Source organism: Macaca nemestrina, chromosome 8 (assembly GCF_043159975.1).
Source record: "Macaca nemestrina isolate mMacNem1 chromosome 8, mMacNem.hap1, whole genome shotgun sequence".
NCBI classification, from domain to species: Eukaryota; Metazoa; Chordata; class Mammalia; order Primates; family Cercopithecidae; genus Macaca; species Macaca nemestrina.
This window is the reverse complement of record NC_092132.1, coordinates 127,206,316-127,230,022: the sequence shown is the minus strand read 5'-3', so window position 1 is coordinate 127,230,022 and position 23,707 is coordinate 127,206,316. Positions and strand designations below refer to the sequence as shown.

General features: G+C 48.3%; 1 protein-coding gene across 4 annotated transcripts; it reads right to left on the bottom strand.

Moving 5' to 3' along the window:
• Positions 1 to 1,577: 1,577 nt before the first annotated feature.
• On the bottom strand, positions 1,578 to 22,740 carry LOC105482019 (stathmin 4). 4 transcript variants are annotated; one of them, XM_011741876.3, is made up of 8 exons: positions 22,599 to 22,740; positions 9,052 to 9,142; positions 7,735 to 7,830; positions 7,015 to 7,095; positions 6,393 to 6,601; positions 5,271 to 5,462; positions 4,528 to 4,581; positions 1,578 to 2,182 (listed from the first exon to the last, which is right to left on the bottom strand). In XM_011741876.3, the coding sequence occupies exons 2-7, from the start codon at positions 9,062 to 9,064 to the stop codon at positions 4,561 to 4,563; spliced, it is 612 nt and encodes a 203-aa protein (XP_011740178.1). In that variant the 5' UTR covers positions 9,065 to 9,142; positions 22,599 to 22,740; the 3' UTR covers positions 1,578 to 2,182; positions 4,528 to 4,560. The 4 variants fall into 4 exon arrangements, with proteins under 4 accessions (XP_011740178.1, XP_011740177.1, XP_011740180.1 ...); XM_011741875.3 differs by lacking the exon at positions 4,528 to 4,581; XM_011741878.3 differs by lacking the exon at positions 7,015 to 7,095.
• Positions 22,741 to 23,707: the final 967 nt, after the last annotated feature.

Here is a 23,707-nt window from a genome sequence, read left to right as displayed (position 1 = left end):
CTGTGACCGACACATACATACACAGAATGTAAAATTGAAACACAATTTCCATGAAATAATGCCTCCATTATCACCTGTCATCCATTTTGATATTGTGTTTTTCTATTCTAATCCACTTAAAAAAAAAAAAAAAGAAAGGTTGGGTGGGATCCACTAAGTTGATATCAAGATCCAGTGAGTCACCACTCACAGCTTGAGAAATCCTATTCTGGGACTCAAATCCTAGTTTGGAGGTGTCAAGAAGCAGCACACTCCAATGGCTAAGAATATGGACTCTGGGAAAAAACCACCCAATTCAAGTCCCTGTTCTCCCGTTTACTGCCTGTGTGACCTTGCCAAGTTACTTACCCTTTCTAGACCTCAATTTTTTTTGTCTGCAAAATGGGATGATAAGAGTACCTACCTCCTACAGGTGGTGTGAAGATAAGTGAGATAATATAGATGTAAAAGTCCAGAAAAGTGCAGGGCATCTAGTAAGTGCTGCTTAAGTTAGCTGCTGCCATCATCATCATCATCATCATCATCATCTTTGATCCTCCTGTTATCTTATTTTAAAATAAAGCTAAATAATAGTACCACTGGTGAGAAGGAAAAAAAAAAAGGCTATACCAAAGGGTTTATTTGCAAAGCTGTACAAAACTACATAGTGTGCAGAGCAGAGTAGGAAGAGGCCCTGCAATCCGGTTAACACAGGCAGCCCCTGCACTCATGTTTGCCAGGGAAGGGAGGAGAGGAGCTTCTTTTCCAGCCATGGTTCAGTGTCCTGGAGACCAAGACTGCTGGGTCTGGATGCCTCCTTTGCCTTCTACTAGCAAACAGTTTATTTCCTTGCTCGCATTTTCTAATCTACCTAGAATCTCAAACCCCCAAACAAGCATGGAGGAACTTCTGCTATGGTCTGAATGTTGCTGGCTCCCCCAATTCACAGGTTGAACCCTAATCCCGACACTACAGACTTAAGAGATAGGGCCTTAAGACGTGAAATCATGAGGACTCCACCCTCATGAATGGGATTAGTGCCTTAAAGAGGCTTGAGGAAGCCCTTTTGCCCTTTCCTTATACCATGTGAGGACGCAGCAAAAAGTATCATCTTTAAAGCAGATGGCAAGCCCTCACCAGACACTGAATCTACTGGTGCCTTGATATTGGACTTTCCAGCCTCCAAAACTGTGAGCAATCAATTTCTGCTATCAATGACCTAGTCTAAGGTATTTTGTATAGCAGTCTGAATGGTTGTGACTAAGACAACTTCCTTCTTACAATGCATCTTGGGGACCATATTAGGATGTGAGTTCATTGAAAGGAAGATTGAGTTTCTTTTCTAGTCAATTTAGTGCATGCTATCCAATCAAGATTAGCCCACAGGGGGGATTTTAAAAAACAAAAGAGAAAACCTTTCAATTATGCCAAAGCCTGGCATGATTCAACCCACCTCCCCCCGGCTCCAGACGCTCGAATGGCAAAATTAAGGAAGCAAAGGGGCATCTGCCATCAGATGGATGAAAGCCAGATTTCGAGAACTTTTTAACAATTACCCAAAGGACACATTTGGGAAATAAAGCACTGGACACTTGGAGTCAATGTTTCATTGGTCATGATGATCAAAAAATGATGGTTCACACACACACACACAGACCTCATCCCACCTGCTGCAGGGCGGAAGCGACACCTCTGGTCCTCACACACCCTCTGGCTGGGCTCTCCGGTGCGCCCTGCAGCCGCTGCCCCACCCAAGACTCTGTCCTTCACCCTGAAGTTCTACTGCCCTGGTTTTCATCTCCCCTCACCATGGTACCTGGAGGCTCAATGTCCAGGTAGAGATGTGAAAATCAGATCTGTGCTGGGCAGGGTTGCAACGTCCTTGAGCTCTTCTCCATCTCCCTTTCCCAAACTCTCTCCTCTCCCCTCTCCCACCCCATCATTGTTCCCCAGAAACAAATAGGATGGCTTCACTGGTCAATTCTTAACATGTACAAACACCAAAAGCAGAGGAAACGCCCCTTGGCCACCCCCCTCCCCCCAAACCCCAGTGCTGGGAGTGCAGCCGGCGGGCGAGGCTGCCTGGAACGTGGAGCTGCTGGAGCTGTCCGGCTGACCTGGAAAGTTCTTTGGCCTCTAGGCTTTACCTGGAGGCCTCTTCCTTCAGCTCCTTGTTTTTCCTCACCTCCTCGGCATGCTTGTCCTGGAAAGGAAGGGAGGGAAAAGGGCAGGTCACACAAGGCTGCCCCGGGGACAAAAAGGGAGGCCAAGGGGCAAGAGAACCAAAGGCAAAGAGTGGCCACCACAGGCAGTGAAGAGCTGTGTCTGCAAATGCATCCTGAGAGGGGCAGAAGGTGGCAGGTGAGGCTGGCAGGAGGCAGGGGGTGAGCCTACTGGTGCTGCCCCAGGGAGCTCAGGGGCCTGTGGGTGTCAAACTGCGGCAGGGGCCCACCTTACAGTGACCCTGGGCACCCCCCCAGCCTCTCCCTCCCTCACCTGGCCATTCTGTGGTTTGGATTAGATTGTATAGCTTGACTTAATATAAGGAGCTGCTGGGGGTAGTTTGTGCCAGAGGAGCAGGCAGAACAGACAGGCCTCACTGCAAGCATCTCCTACAAGTCACATGCACTTGCCTGCTGCTTCTAGTTCTCATCCATCTCCTTTGCGAGAATTGTCTTATCCCTCCTGGTGAAAGATGAGGACTCTTTGATTTTACTTTGTTATTATTTAAACAAAAATAGAGATGGGATCTGGCTACGTTGCCCAGGCTGTTCTCTCACTCCTGGCCTCAAATGATCCTCCCACCTCTGTCTCCCAAAGTGCTGGGATTACAGGTGTAAGCCACTATGCCCAGGTGTGGACTCTTAAAGTACAAATCGACAGAAGAATTTTGAAAATGTTGCCCAACTCCAAACAGTGGACTTTCTTACACCTATCTTAAGAGAACCTTCTTTTATTTCACAGGGTAGAGCAGCCAAAGGATGGTATCTGCCTTCCAAGGCCCGTCTGCAGGAGGATCTTGGCTGGCTCACTTCTCCAACCAGGCCTCAGTTCTCTGATCTTTAAAGAGAAGGGCACAGACAGGAGGCTCTTTCACCCCTCAAGTTCTGTGATGTTTAGTGTTCACCTGCTCACTGTGCAGATTGCTGGGTTCTCTATTAGACGGTGACTTTCCTGTGGGCAGGGACCACATCTTTCTCTTCTTGGTATTTCCCAGTTTCTACTATGGCCCCTTACAGATGGCAAGCGCTCAACAAATGTTGTTCCTCCCAGAGCCTGGCACTATCACATCCAGATGACAGAATCAGCCTGAAGTAGACCCACTGAGACAGCCCAGGTTTTCAGGAAAAACTATAAACTACAAATCTGTCCCTGCAGACACCCTAGAACCTTCCGTGGCCTAGGAGTGAGGAGTGGTGTGCACAGGGCAGGGGTTCCCAAACTTTGGTACGTATCAGCATGACCCAGAAAGCACCATCCCTAGACAGCCAGGGTTAGTATTCTGGGGAAGGATCCAAGTATCTGTATTTTTAAATTTCATACCAAGCGAGTCTGGTACATGGGGTAAGTGACCCACACAAACACTGGCATAGCAGGCTTTGTTGAAGGTGTCTGTGGCCTGGTGCACAGGTGGACAGGGCAGAAAACATACACCCAACTCTCACCCAACCTCCTGCCTCCACCAGTGGGTAAAGGGGAGAAAGGGGGCCGAGGTCCCAGAGGGATGCTGCTCCCTCAAAGGTCTGCTCTGACATCACACCTCCTTGAGTCTACCCTACCTCCACAGCTATCACTCTACAATATGGACCTTTCCAACCTCTCTGCCTCTGAATCTGCTGATCTCTCTGCCTCTGAATCTACCTCCATTCTTGGGTGAGCTCACTGGGCAGAGCCCTAGGTTCTGCACTCCCTTTCCTTGGCCTCCAAAGTATCTCTTGATGACAAAAGGCTGGCAGGACAATCATGGGCTGGTCTCCCTGAACCACTTGGACTTGGAGCCAAAGAGCTGAGTGCTAGTCCTAGCTTCACTGCTTATTAGTTTCGTGACCCTGGGCAAGTCATTTGACCTTTGTTGACATGTTTTTCTCATCTGCAAAATAAGGATAACACCTGTCCAGCTTGCCTCAGGGACTTGTTGTGAGGATACTGGCGAGAGGAAATGAAAGTGTTTTGCAGAGTCTCTCACGTGCTATATCCTGGGTCAGGTGGAGCCTCAGAGATTTGTTTTGGGTCTGGTCTCAGGGCCATGCCCATCTTAGCTCAACCCCAGGTTTTTGTTAAGAGTTTGCTCCAGGTCATCCCTCCATAACTGGGGAAGCCTGAGGGCCGACCCAGATCACCTCCCTCCCATGTGGCACTTGGTGGAGGCCTTGCCAAGTTTCGCAGACTGGTGCATCAGAGCACAGGGGCTGCCTCGTGCTGGCCAGTTCCAGGGCCTATGCAACATTCAGACCCCTCGTGAAGAAACCAGATCCTTCTAGGACCTGTTGCCAAGGGACTGAGACTCTAAGTGGATGGGCAGGAAGGAGCGGGGACCACGCTGCTCACCATGGGACGAGGCCACCGATCAGGTCCCGGGAGTCACCGCGCAGCAGGCGGTTCCTGGAAATAAAACACAGAGCTGGAGCTCTCCCAGGAGCTGCAGGAGAAACTGGGGCGGCCTTGAGACTCAGGAAATGAGGCCAACGTGTTCTCAGCAGAACGGGCTGATATTCTGCTGACACACAGAACCAACCCCGGTCTCACGTTTCTCATATTTAGGTGACACCGTTCCATTTATTGACAAAAGGCAACATTGGAAGGACCTTTGACTCACTGGGTCTGTGTCAAGAGGTTTAGAGAGAATCATGTTTCCTGCTCAGTGGGAATCTCAGCTCATCATACCCATGACTTAGAGCCGAGAGCTCAAGAAAGCATCTTTCCTTCCATTGAATTAGTCCATTCAGGGATGAAGCTAGGAATGCACACCTGCTTGTCTATCTCTACTCCTTTGTATTAGATAGGCTTCTTCTAGAGAATCAGACATATACTCTCCCTAAGGCAATGAAGGATTTTAATTGTGTAACTGTGCAGAATATCCCCCAAGGAAACCTTAAGTCTGGTTCCTGTTTCTTGCCTCTGACTTCCCGGATCATCCTTCGGAACTCTCTAAGGATCCTGCCTAAGAGAAAGATCCCAATTTTTGCCCGAGGCTGCTTCCTGCCTGAGATGATCAGTAGGTCCCTGTGTACTTGCTGCAGAAGGAAAACAGCGTGTCCCAGGAACCTCCTCTCTAGCCAGGGACCCCTCACCTTCTCTTGCAGCCGTTCCAACATGGCAGCCAGGTGGGCCTCCCGGTTCTCCTTATTGGATTCCATCTTCTGGGCCAGTTTTTCCTTAGCCATCTTGATGAAGTTGTTGTTTTCCTCAATGGCTTTTTGGATCACCTCTCTCTCATGTTCCCGTTTCTCTGCTAGGTGTTTCAGGAGCTCCGCTTCCTGGTACTGGGGAAGCATAAAGGCAGAAGGGGGCCCTTCACAGTGAGTGCGCCGGGGTTTGTTTTCACCGTCATGGCTGAAAAGCTGCACACCCGGAACACTGGCCTCCCTGGGCCTGGTCCCCAGCCCATTAGCAGGAAGCAAGGACATTTCCTAAATTCTCCCCGCCACTTTCAGAGCCTTCCATATTCTTTGATTTTTTTTTCCCCCAGCCTTTTCCTAAATACCTTCACGGCCCTTTTGCTCATTGCCATCATTCATTCATTCATTCATTCTTTCTTTCATTCATTCATTCGCAAACCCTAAATGATCTTATACTATGTGCCAGGCACTGGTCTAACAGCTTGGGGTAAAAAAAGTCTCATAGAGATAAAACATATATAAATCACTAAAACCCAGACTAGTGTAGACATATGCCTTAGGGTGTAGACAGGATGCACTGAAGGAATTCACGATAGGGGATTATTTTCTGATTGAAAGATGAAGAAAAGTTACACGTAGAATATGGCATCAGAATCAAGCCATGAGAATCCGTAGAAGACACAGAAGGCATCCTGGGCCTGGAGATGCACTACACCATGATCTACTCTCCCTCCTCCAATGAAGAAGCTCTTTCCTTAATTCCCTAGCCTTTCCCTAAATCCTTACTATTTGTCAAAGTCTTATTTTTGCCACCATGCATATAGGGCCACCTCTTGGAGGAAGGTGGTGCAATGTCCTATCCCCCTAACCAAACTGTGAGCGCCGAGAGGTCAAGGGCGTTTAGTTCTTTGTTTCCCTCAATGGTGCCTCATTCTCCACCGCGCACTCGGGAGATGCTCCCTAAATACTGCAGATTGGTGATGAGCTTACCCCAGCTCAGTTCCACCACCTGTCTTCTCCACCTCCCTCCCCTTTATGCTGAGAGGGAGGAAACAAGGAAAGGGCAGCATGTACCTTCCTTCGCTCCTCAGCCGCTTCTAGTTTCTTCTGGATCTCTTCCAGGGATGGGTCTCGCCTCCTGGGCAGGGAGGCGTTGAACTCGGGCACCCCATCAAAGGAGGGTGGCTTCAGGATGACTTCGAAGGACTGGCCCGAGGTGCATTTGTTCAGCTCGATGACTTCCATGTCGGAAATGACGCACCAATTCAGGTCCACCGTGTCTGCTACAGAGGGTAGAGAAGGGGTTGCTCATGTCCTGAAGAATGCACAGGCACCCAGCCAGCACGCAGCGCATGCGCACGGAAGTGGGAGAGCTGGGGCCCCAAGCAAGCTGGAGACTGGGGTCTGGCTCAGTCCTGCACCCTAGTACCTAAGGGCGATGGCCTCTGACGGGGCTGAAGGAGTTTGTAGCCACAGTGAGGCTTCAGCCCCCAAGAGTAGGGGGCCCCAGGCAATGTGATTTCCTAAGACGCTGGCTGCTTTTGCCTTTGCTTCCCCCACCAGCCTCCTCTGACTGCTGAGCTGCTCAATTTATCATCTGTGGTGACAGGCAGGGGTGCATTTCAGCCCCGCCCACCCCCGGCCACTGCCCATCTGACGCTCGGCCTGCGGAACCCCTCCGCTGCCTCCCTCCTACCCTGCGCTCTTCTTTCTCTCCAGTCAGCACTGTCTTTCCGCTGGCTTTCATCCTTCCTCCTACACTGTCTCCCACACCAGCCTAGACAGAAAAAACAACCTCAGGTCATCCGAGCATGCCTGTTCCTCGGTGCCAGACCAAACCAAACCCATCCCTGCTTCTAACCAGGTCATTAGGAGGTGACCTGGTCCCCGAGCACCCCTGGTGAGGACGTGGCCACCCAGTGCTCCTTGCTGGTGTCTTGGGGCTGTCTGGACTACAGGCCCCACACAGCATGGCTGTCACAGAACTTCCTCTTCCCACCTCTGGACTCTCCCAGAGCATTCTCTACCCTTCCCAGAGGAGACCTATTGACCTGGAAACTGACTCACATCGTCTCATCTTCTCTTCTGGTCTAGATGTTCCCCACAGGCAGAATCTCTGTCTGGCTCAGCTTTGCATACCCCCCAGTCCCGATTTGCTGGACGAATGCACAGAGGTGACAAGATCCAGTGCACTCTGGGGGCGCCTGATGCAGACCTTCGTGGCCTCCCCCTAGTGCCCAGGCTGCACCACTGCAGCTCAGACCCTCAGGCTCACCCGCTGTGATTTCATCGGCACTGGGAAGGAAACTGTGTCTGGGGATGAGAGTTTCACTGAACTGGGGTCGGGGTGCAGGATCCATGAGGACAGGACACAGGGCCCCCCGCCCCTCACTTTCCTGGCTGAGCCTTCACTGACCTTCATATTTGTAGGAAGACTTATTCAGGGGATCGGCCAGGAAGCAGGAGCAGAACAAGGAAACCAGCGGAAGCTCCTTCATCTTCTCTTTGTAGGCTGCGGAAACATCAAGTCAGGTGAGGATGACGCCTCTCCTAGCCTCAGAAGCCAGCGTCCCCGCGGGTCTGGGGCTCTGAGCAGCCCAGGGTTCCACAAAGGCACTCAAACCACGCAGACCCATGCCGAGGCTGGGGATCCAGGCCTTTTGTCCTGAGCCGTGCTGTTCAGGATCCCTGTGTGGGATTCGAACCCACTCCTGTCTCCTAGCGAAACCTGAGCCTTCCAGAGCATCAGATCCTTCTCCACAGGATGTCTCCTCCCCTTCCAGACCAGAAAGCAAAATGCACTCATGGAAAGGTCCCAAGCAGCAGTGCCTCAGCTCTCTATCCCCCAACATCTGCTCCAGGACATTCGGATTCTTTTTCTCCAGGACACAAGAGACCCACACTCCATTCTACTCCAAACACTTGGCAGCGCTGGCCTGCGGGGTTAAGGAGCTAGATAGGAGGGGGCCGTCCTCACCACCATCCCTCTAGTCTGCCCCTCATGAGGTCAGGCTGTGAGCCTTCTCTGACCTTTCCAACACAGTGCACAGAGCCTGGGGGTCGCTGGTGTCCCCAAAAGTTGGAACATATCCCCCCACCTTCTAGTCTATCTGTGTTTGGGATGTCAGGGGCCAGAGCTGCCCTGGCTCCTAAAAGTCCCTCCCCCTACTGCCCTGGGGCCCGTGTGTCTGGCTGCTCCCACTACAGCCCTTAGCTGACCCCTACCTAGCACAGCGCAGGTGTTCCCCCATCCTCATTTCCTTGTACAATTTTTTGTTGAGATGAGAGTCTCAATATGTTGCCCAGGCTGGACTCAAACTCCTGGGCTCAAGTGATCCTCATGCCTCAGACTCCTGATATCAGGGACTATAGGCATATGCCACTACACCTGGCTTCCTTTTACAAATTTGAAAATACATGTAACTGCAAAAATAATATATAGGCATCATAAAGTCTAAAAAAAAACACCACATATACAGATGAGCAAAAGGAAGAAAATCTTAGCTGTGACACATCCCCCACCACTTGCTCAACTTGTCGCTTATGGTGACAAGCAGTGGCGTGCCTTCTGCCACTGCCTGCATGTTCCCATGCCTCCCATCACTACCTGCACCGCCCCCCCCCACCCCGTGTGCTTCCTGCCAGCTGTGTACTTCCCTGCTTCTGTGAGTACATGTTGGGTGAAGGCAGAGGGAATAACCTATGCCCCATCACACATGGTTTTTGTACCTACCAGCAAGGGTCATGTTTCTGGGATCTGGTGGCTGAATCTAGCTGAAAGTCACAGAGTGGGTCTGTCACCAGCTTAGGACGCTGTTGCCAACCTGAGAAAAGGGGAGGACAGGATTTTACCATCGATGGATTAGACAGGTTATTCTCATAAGAAAGGTCTTTATACACTGGGGAGGGAATCTCAGGGGTACCTCATTTGCTCTTCCTCCAGGCCCTCTCCCCACCAACTCTTCCTGGGGGTCCCCCACCCCACCTCCCTCCCACATGACACTAAACAAGCTCAGATTCCATGCACTAATGATACTTCATAATTGGCTTTCCAATCTCAAGCCCCCCAGCACACGCAAGCATGAGTTTCCCGAAAACGTATGGATCACGGGGTGCTCATCTGTCTCCTTCCGTAGCTCAAGAACCTGGCGCAATTCAAGGGTTAGAGTGAGAGGCAAATCCTCTGGCAGAATCAGCTGGGAGGCATTCATAAAATAACTGTGTCCTGAACTTCTCCCTGCATATGCCCCAGAACTCTTTGGGCCAATTCTGATATGGGATGAGAAGGAATTGGACATAGGATGTTAGCAGGCCTCTTCAGATACCTCTCACCTTCCCTTTCCTGAGATGACTGACCTAAGCTGTGTTTGACCCTATTTAAGACAATCCGGGACACAGGAAAGAAAAACATTAAGGAGTCCAGTCGTCACTATGGGGCCAGCACACTGCCAGAAATCAGCATGAGGAATTGCTGTGGGGCACAGAGATAGGGCTCCACACCCCCAGAAGCCTGGGAGGGGTCCCTGGTGTCGGTAGCACCTGAGCGGTGCCTTGAGGATGAGTTAGAATCAGACAGGAGCTAGTAGGAGGGCATTCTACAAGGGAACATCATGGCCAAGGGTCAGGGTGAGAACACCGCTCAGTGTCCATGGGATCAGGTCGAGCTGGTTGACACTAGACCAGAAAGTGGGAAGAGGAGGGGGCGGGGCAGGAGACGAAAGAGGAGAGGCAGGGAAGGAGCAGATCTGGGAGGATCAGAAGAGTGGAGGTGATTGGAACCCACAAAGGCTACTACCAAGAGAGTGAGGAACGGCCAGCAGTGAGTGGCCATCCTCAGGACCATTTGATCCTCGGTCACCCTCTGTGGTCACTGTGCCAGGGGAGGGTGGCGAGAGCCAGCAAGCTCACTGCCTGCATCCTCGCCAGCCAAAGAGACTCTGAGACCCACTTAAAGCCCCTTGCCTTTCTGTGCTGGCTGGGGACTGGCAGGAGGCGGCAATGGGGCAGTGAACTCAACTCTGGCTTTAGGGCTAGACCAGTGTGCGGTTAAACACAAACATCACCTCTCTTACCAGCTCTCGCTAGTCTTTTTCTCCATCTTAACTGTGCACAGAGCTGTACAAATTAAATGAGAAAAGCCCATGCATAGCATCCAGCAGACAGGAAGCGCTGAATAAATGTTAGTCTCTTTGCCCTGTATTTTGCATCAGAGCTGCTACCAGGTGCCACACGCCCACTTCAGAGCCATTACCTCTGGCCCCGCAAGTAAGGACTGTTGTTTCCATGTGCAGATGGGGAAACTGAGGCTCGGAGGGTTTATGTGCCTGCTCGGGATGATGCAGCTAGCAAGTTAGAGTGCCCATTTGAACCGAGGTCCAGCTGGACTTAAAGTGCTTTGTTCTCCTTGTTCTCGTTGCTGTGCTTTGGAGCCAGAGGCCCCTGTCATTGCAGCACAATGGGTCTTCTTTCTGCAGAACTAAACTGGTCCTGACGGTACCAGTGAGTCCCTGAACAGAGAGGCAAGCCTGGTGCCTGCATGCGACTTCCCTGGTCATGACACCCCATCCCACAGTCTCTGCTCATGGCCAGGCTGACTGACAAGTCACAGTGAGTAAGCCCTTGCCAGAGAGGCAGTGGCCTTGGACTTCTACCTGGGGAAAGGATCAGAAGTGGAAGCGCAGATAGGTGGAGGGGAGGTAGAGAGGGATGCCTGAGAAAGAAGGCAGACTGAGTAGGAGCAGGCAGTTGGAGTCATGGAATGTGCCCCCAGCCCAAGCTAGAAATGATGATAGGACCCTGTGCTCAGGGAGCACTCTATACCCACCACATTATCCTAGTGAAACTTTGCATGAAGCTGGCTTAAGCTGACAAGACAGGCATCACAGCTTTGCTTTCAGATGAAGAATCTGGGGTTCAGAGAAGTTAAGATGCTTGCCTGAGGTCACACAGCTCTAAGGGTACAGAGCTGAGTCTAGTCTCCAGGTCTCTCAACTTGTAAGCTCTTCCACTGTAACCAGTGGAAGAACTAGATACTCACTAACGCTTTCTCTTGTGGTCCTGAGGACTCACAGAAAGCCAGCCTGGCCTGGGGATATGAGTTAACTTTAAAATATGTAGTAAGTGCTTTCTACATGGAAGGACATGGGCTAGGAGTTTTAGGAACACAGAGAAGGTCGGAAAGCCAGAGAAAGACAACCAGGGCAGGAAACAAGAGATGTTGTAGAGGTGGGCAGAGGTATGCATGGTCATGGTCAAGGGATTTGCAATGGAGACCTCTCAGTGTTACAGGGTACGGACTGCATGTTAAAAATGTGTGTTTACCGAGCAGCTGCTATGTGATAAACTCACTTCAATTTTCATAATAGCCTCATAAGGTAGGAATTACTATCCCCATTTTATAGAGAATGAAATTGAGGCTCAGAGAAGCTACGTGCCTTTTCAAGGCCATTCAGTACAGTCGGTTAAATAATGTCCCCTACATACACACATCCTCATCCTAACCCCCACAACCTGTGAATATGAGCTTATTTGGAAAAAGGGCTTAATGAAGGATCTCAAGAAGAGATCATTCCTGCTTGCCTGAGAAAGCCTTAAACCCAGTGGCAAGTGTCCTTATAAGCGAGACAGAGAGAAAAGAGAAGGCCATGTGCAGACAGAGGCAGAGATGGGAGCAAGGCAGCCACAAGCCAAGGAATGTTTGGGGTCGCCAAAACCTGCAAGAGGCAAGGACAGATCCTCCCCTGGAGTCTTCAACAGAGTTCAGTCCATTGACATCTCAGCTTTGAACTTCCAGCCTCCCAGTTAGTGGTAATGTGATACAGTAGCCCCGGGAAACTAATGCCCTCAGGAAGTACCTAAGCCAGGGCTCAACCCCATGGTTTTTTTCACCTCAGGTACTAGCATTCATTCATGGGCTGACTTGTTCCTCAAGATGATCTGTGTGGCTGGGCGCGGTGGCTCATGCCTGTAGTCCCAGCACTTTGGGAGGCTGAGGTGGGTGAATCTCTTTGAGGTCAGGAGTTTGAGACCAGCCTCACCAACATGGTGAAACCCCATCTCTATTAAAAATACAAAAATTAGCCAGGCATGGTGGCACGTGCCTGTAGTCTCAGCTACTAGGGAAGCTGAGGCAGCAGAATCACTTGCTTGAGCCTAGCAGTCGAAGGTTGCAGTGAGCCAAGATTGCGCCACTGAACTCCAGCCCGGGAGAGAGAGCGAGACTTCATCTCAAAAAAAAAAAAAAGAGTGATCTATATACTTGTGCCTGTGGGTTCATGGGGCCCTTACAAATCCTCATGCCAACAGTCACATCATTTCTTTTGCACTCAAGACCCAAAAGATATGCCCGGGGGACATTCTGAGAAAGGACACAGAAGATAAAAAGGTGGGAAGCAGAGAGCACAGAGATGCAAGGAGTCTTTGCCACTGGGGGGCACCAGCCATGGCAGGAGACCCAACTTTATTCTTAATAACCTGCAGCATCTGTGCCCAGTGGGGCCGGTCACATGTGCCTCCCCAACACCTGGCCTGGTTGTGTGATGTTAGGTTGTCTTGTGGGGTTTGTTAAATGGCCACGGTCGTGTTACTATGCCACAGCAAAATACAGCCTACAATGGAGCAAGGGCCACCAAACCTCTCCTGTAACTGTCAAAGAAGGACAGTAAGGTTGTTATGCCCAAGGTCAGAGCACACAGAGTGCCAGGGATTCAGGTGGGCATGATGAAAATGAAGAGACAATAGAGGCCATAGGAGGCATGAGGCCAAGAATGCAAGTCCTCGATGGGAGATTCTAGCCAAGATGTCAGCCAGCAAAGCAATGTAAGGCAAAACCCAGTGCAGAGGCAAACCTCCATCCCCACCCCTCAGAGGCTCCTTATGTGTTTTCTGTTAGGTGAAAGCCAATCCTAGCCCTTCGATTGCCCCTGAAGAAGGCCAGGAAATTCACTGCACCCAGCGGCAACAAAGATCAAAGGAGCCCCCTCTGGAAGGTCAATGTGGCAGTCATTCAGTCAATATCCAGAACGAGAGCTAGAGCTCAGGATGGCAGGCCCTCCAGCTCCTGCCTGGGGCTCACTCTCAAGCACGTCTGATGGACACAGACTGGTTGGTCAAGAGCCAAGGTCTCCCTGTGCGGCTGAGCCCCTGTGCTGGCAGGGATTGATCCAGCAGAGCAGGTAGAGAGAGGACTCAATTTATTTACGTATTCATTTGTTTAGTAAATTCTGTGCCAAGCCCTCTGCTAGATCTTCAGATGGCAAAGATTCGAGTGTGGCCTCATCCCAGGCTGTGATGAGGTTACTATGCAATTGAGGTTCTGCAGTGCCTATCACTTTGCAATGACTCTGAACCTGACTGTGTGCCGGGGATGTGGACCCGGTTTACTCAGGAACGCAGGAGGCCCACTGGGCTGCATGCAGGGTGCAGTGGGACAGAATGCTAGAATAGGAACTGGAAGATCACAAAGCCCTCCAGACCAGTGAAGGACTTTGTGCTTTATCTCCCACCCAGTAGGAAACCACCGATATCTTTTGAATGAGGGGAGAAGGGAACAGTGATGCTGATAATAATAGCAATAATAACAACTACCATTCTTGGGCAGGAAAAGCACAACTGTTATCTCATTTTTCTATTAGGTTCTTTGAGAATGAGGACATTGAATCTCAGCAGTTAAGTAAATTACACCATCACACAGGTAGGTAGGGGCAGAGCTGGGATTTAGGTCCTCATGTGTTTCACTGGAAAGCTTGTCTCTGTCTCTTTAGGTTCTGCTTCTAGTGTAAAAATATTCATCTGGCAGCATTCGTTTGGGGAAAAATTTAGGAGGGAAAGGCTGGCAGCCAAATAGCAGTATGGGTACAAAGTGTGGGTCGGACCTGCTGGATTGAGTTCCACTCTGAAGTTTTCACATCTCACCCAGCACTATTTTTCCATTTACAAACTGATCCATACATTTCCCCCAGCACCAGCATCTAAGAGTCTGTACAGAAAAGCAAGGAACCAGAGCTTTTTGTTGATGGCTTGAACCATTAGCATAATTGTTAAGAAATAAATTAGTGGGTGATAATCCCACCAAGCAGAGAGCCAGCCATAAGGAAACACGGAATGAGTAAGTTTTGATTGGAGGCAGACATGGCTAAGAGTGAAGTTGTAGGCTGTTGACTGAGGAGGGATCTCACAGTGGGATAGTGGGGAGAAAAAGGTGCTTAAAATGACGAGATCAGAGTCCTCGATTTCACTCAGAACATTTGAATGTCAGAGATGGAGAGAAAAGGCAATCACAAGCCCGTGGTTCTCAATTCAGTGCAGTCTCACTCCCAGAAACTACATGGGACCTTTCAACGGTCATGAGACTGAGGATGCTACAGGCATTTAGTGGGCAGGGGCTGTGGAGTCTAAATGTCTTGCATTGTACACATCAGTTCCACACAATAAACAACTGTCCCTTCCAAAATGCCAATAGCCTCCTTCCTGGTGACCAAAGATTCTGAGGTCACGCAGAGAACTCCTGGCAGAGATGGGATGGATTCCAGTGTCAATGCCCTTCTCCTTTATACTTGTTCCTTCTCTGCCCCTAAATACCATCCTGGATGAGAGGGGATAGCCCACATGGTCACCAGAGCAGCTCTGAATAAGAAAGTGGATATGCAGAAGGGAGGCCCCAGCAGGGCACTTGCTTGCAACCCACACTCCAAGGCTTTCAGCTGATGTCCAGGTAATTCAGCTGATGTCCAGGGGCAGACAGATAAGCACCAAGCTCTCAGATGACACGTGGCCACCTGCTGGGTGTATGCCTGACCTCTTAGTGCCTCTGACTGCCCATAGGACAGAGTAAACAAGCATTTTATTGGTCACTGGAAGAAATACCCCAAGAATGCTTGCAGGATGTCGTCTATTTTTGAGGGATAAGCAGATAGTGCATGTCCCAGTGGCTTGAATAGAGTTGTACCTGGAAAGGGTTTCAGAAGACAAATCTAGAAACTCTGGCCAAGAATCAGGATGAATACTTCATGGTTGTGGGGGCAATGAATTCTGACTAAGGTCCTCTAGCTACAAGCAGTACAGGAAGGTGGTTCTTTAAGTCTGTGCCCTATTGCCAATCTTCTTCAAAATCCAGTTGAGGTTATATATTTACCTGAAGTTAGCTGCATAAGCTATCTAAATGCCACTTTATTTGCTTTGGGATAGAATCATGTCAGCTCAGAACAGTGCCCCTGGTTATTTCATGCTGATTAAAAGGCTCTGATTGGCAGCCATGTGTCTTCTTTGGGTTTAAAATCAAAAGGAGATAAATTATTTTTTCATGAATGTGGTTTTCATTCTTTCTACAATATTTATTGAGTATTTAATTCTGTGCCAAGCCCTCTGCCAGATCCTAAAATAACCACAGGAGTTTTTGTTGGTGGGAAAGTAAAACAGGTCCCTGGGTGGGTATCTAGAGCCATTGGAGCCTTTGGAAGCTCTGCAGATGCTCTGCAGGCCTCAGCATGGTCTGCCGCGATAATGTGGACCATGCCATAAAGGGAGAAGGAGTGGGAATTAGAGCACAGACGAAGAAGGAACCAGTGAGACATACGGAGGGAAACTGGGCAAAACAGAACAGTGTGTGATTCACTGGGTCTGGGGAAATTGGCATTGTTTAATCACCTCTTAGGCTCTTGCTTCAAAGAGCATCAAGAGGAAGAGATGATGGGTGTCCCAGAGGTCAAGCTCTCTGCTCATTCTGCAGTCCCAGATCACCCCAGATCTGCGCTCAGCTCCTTTCTCTGGATTCATATTCTGCAGTTTGTTATCCAAACTCTCAAGTTGCCTAAAGCCCATCATGAATCAGGCCAACCAGTCCCAGGCTCCCGCCTTTTCTGATCTGTTCTGTTCTCCTGCCTCCCACCACCAGCCTCTGACAGCAGGACCCTAGGGGAGTGGACACGCAGCTCTCAGTTTTAATTGATGGAAAGGCCAGCAAGCTTTGGGCTTCAGTGGGGAGGGATAGGTATGCCTATGTGTGTGTAGGGGATGGAGTGGGAGCACTCAAATGTGTGTGTAGGGGATGGAGTGGGAGCACTCACGTGTGTTAGGGATGGGGTGGGAGCACTCACGTGTGTGTGTCGGGGATGGAGTGGGAGTGTTCAGATGTGTATAGATGTATATACACACATATATGTGTGTGTATATATGTATATGCAGAAGAATTAGTGTGACAGAAGATAAGTTCAGGGGCACAGACTTCCATTCTGGGCTGCTGGAGAGTGTGCGAGGCATGTGATCCAAGCGCCGTGTGAGGTCCTGGGTTAAAAGCACATGAAGGCATCAATATATAGGGCAAGCCCTTTTAATCTTACTCCCAATAACAACAATGCAATTGAATAATGCTTTATGATTACATCTATAGGCATATGTGCATCTTATAAGTAATGCTTTAACTACAAACATATTCACATTATATTTTAGAAATTCTATGTGACAGAAAAAAAGAAAATAAATCCCTGTTGTCTTGCTACTTTATGCTATTGGCATTTCTTCTAGGTTGTTTTCCCCTCTGTCTACTATTTTTACATAAGCAAGGAACCAGGGCTTTTACAGAAGTAAGGGAATCTACACTAAAAATGTTTTAAAGATAGAGATGGGGTCTCACTGTGTTACCCATGCTGGCCTCAAGCTCCTGTGCTCAAGTGATCCTCTGGCCTCAGTCTCCCAAAGTGCTAGGATGACAGGCGTGAGCCACCGTGTCTGGCCAGGGCATATACATTTTATCATTTTATTCCCCACACCAAATCCTATACACACTTAATAGATCATCAATTTAGGTAAGTGACTTGATTTGCCCAAAGTCATACGAGTAGAAAGTGGTAAAAATGGGATTTGAATTGAAATCTTCTTATATCAAAGCCCATGCAATTTCTGAGAAAGCTCCATGCTATGTCCTCATATCCAAGGCCATCCTAGATGTAAGTGCAATGGATGATTGCTGATGGCATGTGATTGAAGGGCAAGCGAATACCCCATATCAGCCTGCCTTCTATGGGTGCATTCCATGCTTAAAATTCTCACCATTCTATCTATCCTTCAGCTCAGGCATTGCCTCAGAGAGTCCCTGTTAAAATGCACACACCTGACCTATCAAGTGTACTAAATTAACTCATCTTCATATCAGCAGAGGACAAGCAATGAAACTTGTAGAAATTCCCAGAGGTCCAGCTCTCTGCCCATTCTGCAGTCCCAGAGTTAGTAGGAGCCATGGAGCTCTCTGGAGTTTCCATTCCTCCCTCTTTTCAGAGGAGGAGACAGGGAGCCCAAGAAGTGCCTTGCCTGAGGTTCCAGAGAGAACAGAGCCAAGCTTCTGGCCCACATTCAACTACACTGACAGAAATTCCTTATCTTTTGCAATATTGCTCTTGTTTTCTTTATTCTTTCATTCTCCAATGCTTTGTAAATTTTATGTATTACTTTTAATTTTAGCTTTATGTTAAAATCTTTTATGTCTATATTTCACTACATTAAGAATGAAAGAGTATCTAATGATTTTATTTGTGTGAGATGAAAGGTTTAGCAACAAACCTCTCTGTACAAACCTGGTTTTGTCAGAAAGATCTGGATTTTCAGTTCTGGATTATCATTATTAAGTTCTTTCTTACATTATTCATCCAACAAATATTGATTGAGGATCTACTGTGTGCACTATATAAAGCACTAGGGATACAGTGATGATCTTACAGACACATCCCCTAGCCTCAAGATGTTTGACATTTGCATTGAGCTTTATAAATATACCAATTTTAACTAGGCAATGGCTCTAAATTCTGGTGTTTTCTTTGCTTATGACCATCATTGACACCATGTAGGGTTTTTTGTTTTATTTTATTTCTTTCATTTGATAATTTTTTTATTAGCTAGAGTACTTGTTGGAGTAATTGTTTTTCAGAAAGGGATCATGTTTTGTTTTTGTTTTTGTTTTTGAGATGGAGTCTCCCTCTGTCACCCAGGGTGGAGTTCAGTGGTGCAATCTCAGCTCACTGCAACCTCTGTCTCCCTGGTTCAAGCGATTCTACTGCCTCAGCCTCCCGAGGAGCTGGAATTACAGGCATGCGCCACCGGCATGCCCGGCTAATTTTTGCATTTGCAGTAGAGATGAAATTTCACCATATTGGCCAGGCTGGTCTTGAACTCCTGACCTCAAGTGATTCGCCCACCTCAGCCTCACAAAGTGTTGGGATTACAGGTGTAAGCCAGCATGCCCAGCCCATGGTTTGTTTCTTAAGTCCTTATGCATCTGGTTTGATGGCAGGTGCAAATGCTAGACAACCCTGTCCAGGATCAATAGCTGAATTGTGTTTGTGTTGTGGGCAGACAGAGCCTTCCTGAAAGGTGCTACCCTCTATCCAACTCTTTCTGCATACTCAGTGTGAACTTTTCTCTCTCTAGTCTGGCTGTCTAGGCACAGACCCACATGGTCCACTGACACTCTGCTCATCCTCCCCTACTGGGTCTTTCATCCTGGATCTGAGCTCAGCTCCTTTCTCTGGATTCATACTCTGCAGTTTGTTATCCAAACTCTCGAGTTGCCTAAAGCCCACCATGAATCAGGCCAACCAGCCCCAGGCTCCCACCTTTTCTGATCTGTTCTGTTCTCCTGCCTCCCACCACCAGCCTCTGACAGCAGGACCCTAGGGGAGTGGACACGCAGCTCTCAGTTTTACTTGATGGAAAGGCCAGCAAGCTTTGGGCTTCAGTGGGGAGGGATAGGTATGCCTGTGTGTGTGTAGGGGATGGAGTGGGAGCACTCAAATGTGTGTGTAGGGGATGGAGTGGGAGCACTCACATGTGTGTGTAGGGATGGGGTGGGAGCACTCATATGTGTGTGTAGGGATGGGGTGGGAGTGTTCAGATGTGGGGGTTCGTGTGTGCATGCATATGTAGGTGGGAAGGGGGCAAGTGTGCATGTATTCATTTGTCTTCCTAGAGGGACTAGAGATGTAAAACTCTGAAAAAAAAAAAAAAAAAAAACAATTTTCAAATGGCAGGGAAGAATTTTTGGTATCCATCCATCCCTAAAGAAAAACAGAAAAAGCAACCTTTCCCAGGCTGTCACATCTCTAAATACAGCAAATGCTAATTTAATAAGCAAACCAAATTATACATGATGCATGTTTATTTCTCAAGCTTAAAAAAATTGATTGGTTTCCTAAGTGGCATTACAAAAGTTACACTTTACATGTTGTATAATTCCCCAAAATTTCTATCCCTCCTCCCACAAAAGCAGTTTCATTTCTCCCCATCCGTGTCTTCAAAATCTCTGGGAATTCTGTTTCCAAATGAGAATCTCCAGGTAAGTATGAAATAATATAAAGATATCAGAGGGAGCAGGGGAGATAATCGTAGGGGTTCTTGAAAAATTAAGTCTTTCTTTGATTATGATCTTGATAATTAAATATCTTATTATTTAAAAGCACGAGCACAAAAGATCTGAATTTTTCCATTCCTTCTACACAGTTGGTTTAATATAGACACTATTCTCCTCCTTTCTTTATCTCTCTCTTACGTTCCTAATTTCTTTGTCCCATGTTCCTTTTCCCTGCTCAAGTACCCTATTCTCTGAACCTCAATTTGTCAATCTTTGTTGCTCTATTTTAAAAGTCATCAATCAGCCCACATCCCCCTACAGGAAAAATGTGGTTAAAATGGCCTAGTCCAGTGAAAGAAGACAGTCCCTTGGCCCTTGTGTTTCTTTGATTGAACTAAAGTGAAATCTAGCTATTAAGCAGCCATCCAACCAAAAATGCAGGACACTTCCACTGTCCCTCCACCTCCAGTCGACAACCTGGCCAGTATGGACAATATGAGACCAAACTTCTCCATCTTTGATAGGTCTTTTAGAATGAAGTAACTCACTAAAGAAGGACAGCTTCCCATAAAAAACAGTATTTGTATTTAATTGCAACTTAAAGGCACTTATTTTTGGCCTGGGAATAGGGACACACAGTGTACAACATGGATAAGCCTTGAGGACATTAGGCTCAGTGAAATAAGCCAATCACAAAAAGACAAGTACTGATTCCACTTATCTGAGGTACCTAGAGGAGTTAAATTTATAGAGAAAGAATGTAGGATGGGATTTTCCAGGGCCTGGGGCATAGGAGAATGGGGAGTTAGTGTTTAATGGGTATGGAGTTTCCGTTTTGCAAGATGAAAAGAGTTCTGAAGATTGGATGCACAACAACGTAAACCTTAATACTACTGATATTTACACTTAAAAATAGTTAGAATGGCAAATTTTATGTTATGTGTATTTACCACAGTTAAAAATTAAAAAAAAAAAAAAGGTTGACTATCTATTGGGAGTTTTTCATAGGCTTGTAGTCTCAGGGTTAGGAGAGGTAATTAGAGGTCACTTAGCCTAATGTTTCTCAAACTTTTTTGACTGAAACTCACAAAAAGTGCTACATTGTATATTATGATCCAGTATGTATATGTCATGATACGGACATATACACATATGTATGATTATGGATACAGACATATATGTACATTTGTACAGACAAATATCACATAACTGATATGTAACTGAAGACAGCATAGGAAGCATTATTTATCCTATTACGTGAGATGTGCTCTAATTATTTTTTACTTTATCTTATTTCATTTTATTAAAACAAAAAACCATTTACAATCCATAGATTGATTTCATAGTGTACTAATGGGTCTCAGCCTGCAGTTAAAACACTAACCTAGACCAATCCCTAATATAATGCAAAAACCTCCTCCAAAGCCTCCCTGGTGGGTGGCCATCCAACTTCTGCTTGAATGCCTCCAGTGTTAGGGAACTCACTCCCTACAGGGCAGCGTGCTCTATGGTAGATCCATCTAGCATTTTCAGATCCTGCTCACTCCAGAGCTGTTCCAGGAGTGGCCTGGGTGGAGCTGAGAATGCCAGGAGGGCTGGGACCAGCTGACAGGTGCTCAGTGGTTTCCAAGTGGGGTGAAAGTACAGCTTCTAGCAGCAAAGTGGAGGGTTGGGGTGAGCCGGAGACTAGGGCAGCATTGCTGGGAAACTGTGGCTTCCTTCCGTGGAGCTGCCGATCAGACCTTTTCCCCTCTGCCTTCTCACTGCTCCAGCACTATGATTATTTCCTCATCTGAAGGATGATCTCATTCCCCTAGCACCCGCCTGTGGGAGAGGTTTCCTCCCCCTGGGAGGTGGGGGGCTCAGCCTCAGGTTGAGACAGATTCCCTCATATTCCCTCTCAACCTCCCACCCATCCCTCAAGCCTCAGCAGGCCACCTCTGGCCATTCCCACCTTGTATTCTCTTGGTCTTGAGACCAGGGGTATCCCTTCCTGGGGTATTCAGACAAGGGCGCATGAACATTCCTAACCTCTCCCTCCCACCCCCATACACACACACACACACACACACACACACACACACACACACACAGAGCATTCTGGAGACCTGCCCATGTTCAGGACAACAAGACTCCACCACACCTGATTGTGTCTTCCTGGGAGAAATAAAACAAAGACAGCACCACCACGTGGGGAAGGCTGGCCGCTGGACATCAAAACCCTGGGTCCCAGGATGAGAAATTAATGATGCCTAAACTCCTGGCGAGGGTGGTGGGCTGCATAAGGAGGGGGGCGCTGGCCAGGGTCCCAGTCAGTGGCCAGGGCGTGGCAGTTCTGGGTGTCTGCAGTTTTCAGCTTTGGAGCCAGCCACCTCTGGCCAGGTAGGATTAGGCTGACCTCAGGGTGGGGCGGGGCCAGGAGGAGGTGATGATCTCATTGCATCCTGAGAACCAAGAGAAATAAGTAACCCGTGCATAGAGCTGAAGGAAAAGATGGGTGATAAAAATGGGAATGGGAGACAAGAAAAGCTGTGTCTGAGGAAGAAAAGGTAAAAACACAGGAGAGCTTCCCACTTGAAACGGATCTTCAGGTCACAGCCAGCTGCAGGGGCAGTCAGACTTGGCACAAAACCTTTCTCTCTAAGCAACAAAACATTTTTATGCAGAAATAACTCACCATAGCATCTGACAATTCCCACCCATCCTGCCTCTCCTGAGCTCTGGAATAAAAGTGGCACCTGGAGCCTACCCTCACCCCTTGGCCGAGGGCCATTCTTTTTGCCTCACCCCCTTTCCCCCAAGATCTGACAAAGTTTAAATGATTGAGTAAAACCAAAGGTGACACAATAGGTGCTAGGCCCCTCGCTTCTCCCCACTGTAGCTGCTGTCTTGTTTTTTCTTTTGCCTGAAAAGCCTCAAATTAGTTGCATTTTATTTCTACTTACGTGCAGTCCAGTTAGAAGCGAGCTGCTCTCTTCCTCACTCCCTCAATTAGTGGTACCCTGGGCTTCTCTCAACATCAGCACCACTGCTCGCTCTCGCCATGACATCACCTCCAAGCTCTGTGATTGGCCAGCAGTGGGTTGCTTGGCAATTGGACAGTCTCCTCTGGTGGAGCAGGGATTGCCTGAGTGAGTAACTCTTAGCAGGCCAGGGAGTGGAAGATGATGTCAGACAAAGAGCCTGCTTTCTCTGCTGCCTGTGGAGCTGGAGAACCAGAGGGGTGAGGGCAGAGAGGAAGAAAGAAAGAGGGAGTGGTACAGGGAAGGTTGGGGGGAAGCCACAGCTTGTGAGCTGAGGGGATAATGAATGATTTCCAGAATCTTTAGGTCCTTTAAATCTGGGGGTGAGAGAATATGGAATCCAGAGAAGAAATAAAAAAGAACAGATGAACCCTAAAAATAGCTTCCTGGAGGGCTTGGTGCCTGTTTCCAGCTCTGTCAGAAGGGCTGGTGGGTTTGAACGATGACTCAGAAGGCGGGGGGTTGCAGGGACTGCAAAAACCCTAGGATTGGGAGCTGATGAGGGCCCTGCACTGGAGTCTCTGGAGAGTAAGGCTTCCCTCTGGCCACCTTTGCAAAGGTATCAGCCACATCTCTGCTGACACTAGTGGGTCCTCACTGCCCCTCCCATCCAGCCCTCCTGGGCCTTCCAGAGGGAGCCACAGGTAGGAAGGTGGATTGGTCATTACACTGGTGATTCCTAAATATGGTGGATTTTTTAAAAACTTCAATAGGTTTTTGGGAAACAGGTGGTGTTTGGTTACATGAATAAGTTCTTTAGTGGTGATTTCTGAGATTTTGGTGCACCCACCACCCAAGCAGTGTACACTGTCCCCAGTGTGTAGTCTTTTATCCCTCACTCTCCTGCCACTCTTTCCCCCAAGTCTCCTAAGTGTCCATTGTATCATTCTTATGCCTTTGCGCCCTCATATCTTAGCTCCCACTTATGAATGAGAACGTGTGATGTCTGGTTTTCCATTCCTGAGTCACTTCACTTAGAATAATGGTCTCCAATTCCACCCAGATTGCTGCAAATGCCATTATTTCATTCC

Bases quoted from the DNA above. Each gene is read 5' to 3' on its own strand.
- LOC105482019 (XM_011741875.3), bottom strand. The intron at 6,602-7,014 runs GTAGGAGGGAGG...TACCCTCTGTAG, and splicing joins GAGAGAAAGAAGAGCGCAGG to CAGACACGGTGGACCTGAAT. The intron at 5,463-6,392 runs GTACATGCTGCC...ATGCTTCCCCAG, and splicing joins CGGCTGAGGAGCGAAGGAAG to TACCAGGAAGCGGAGCTCCT.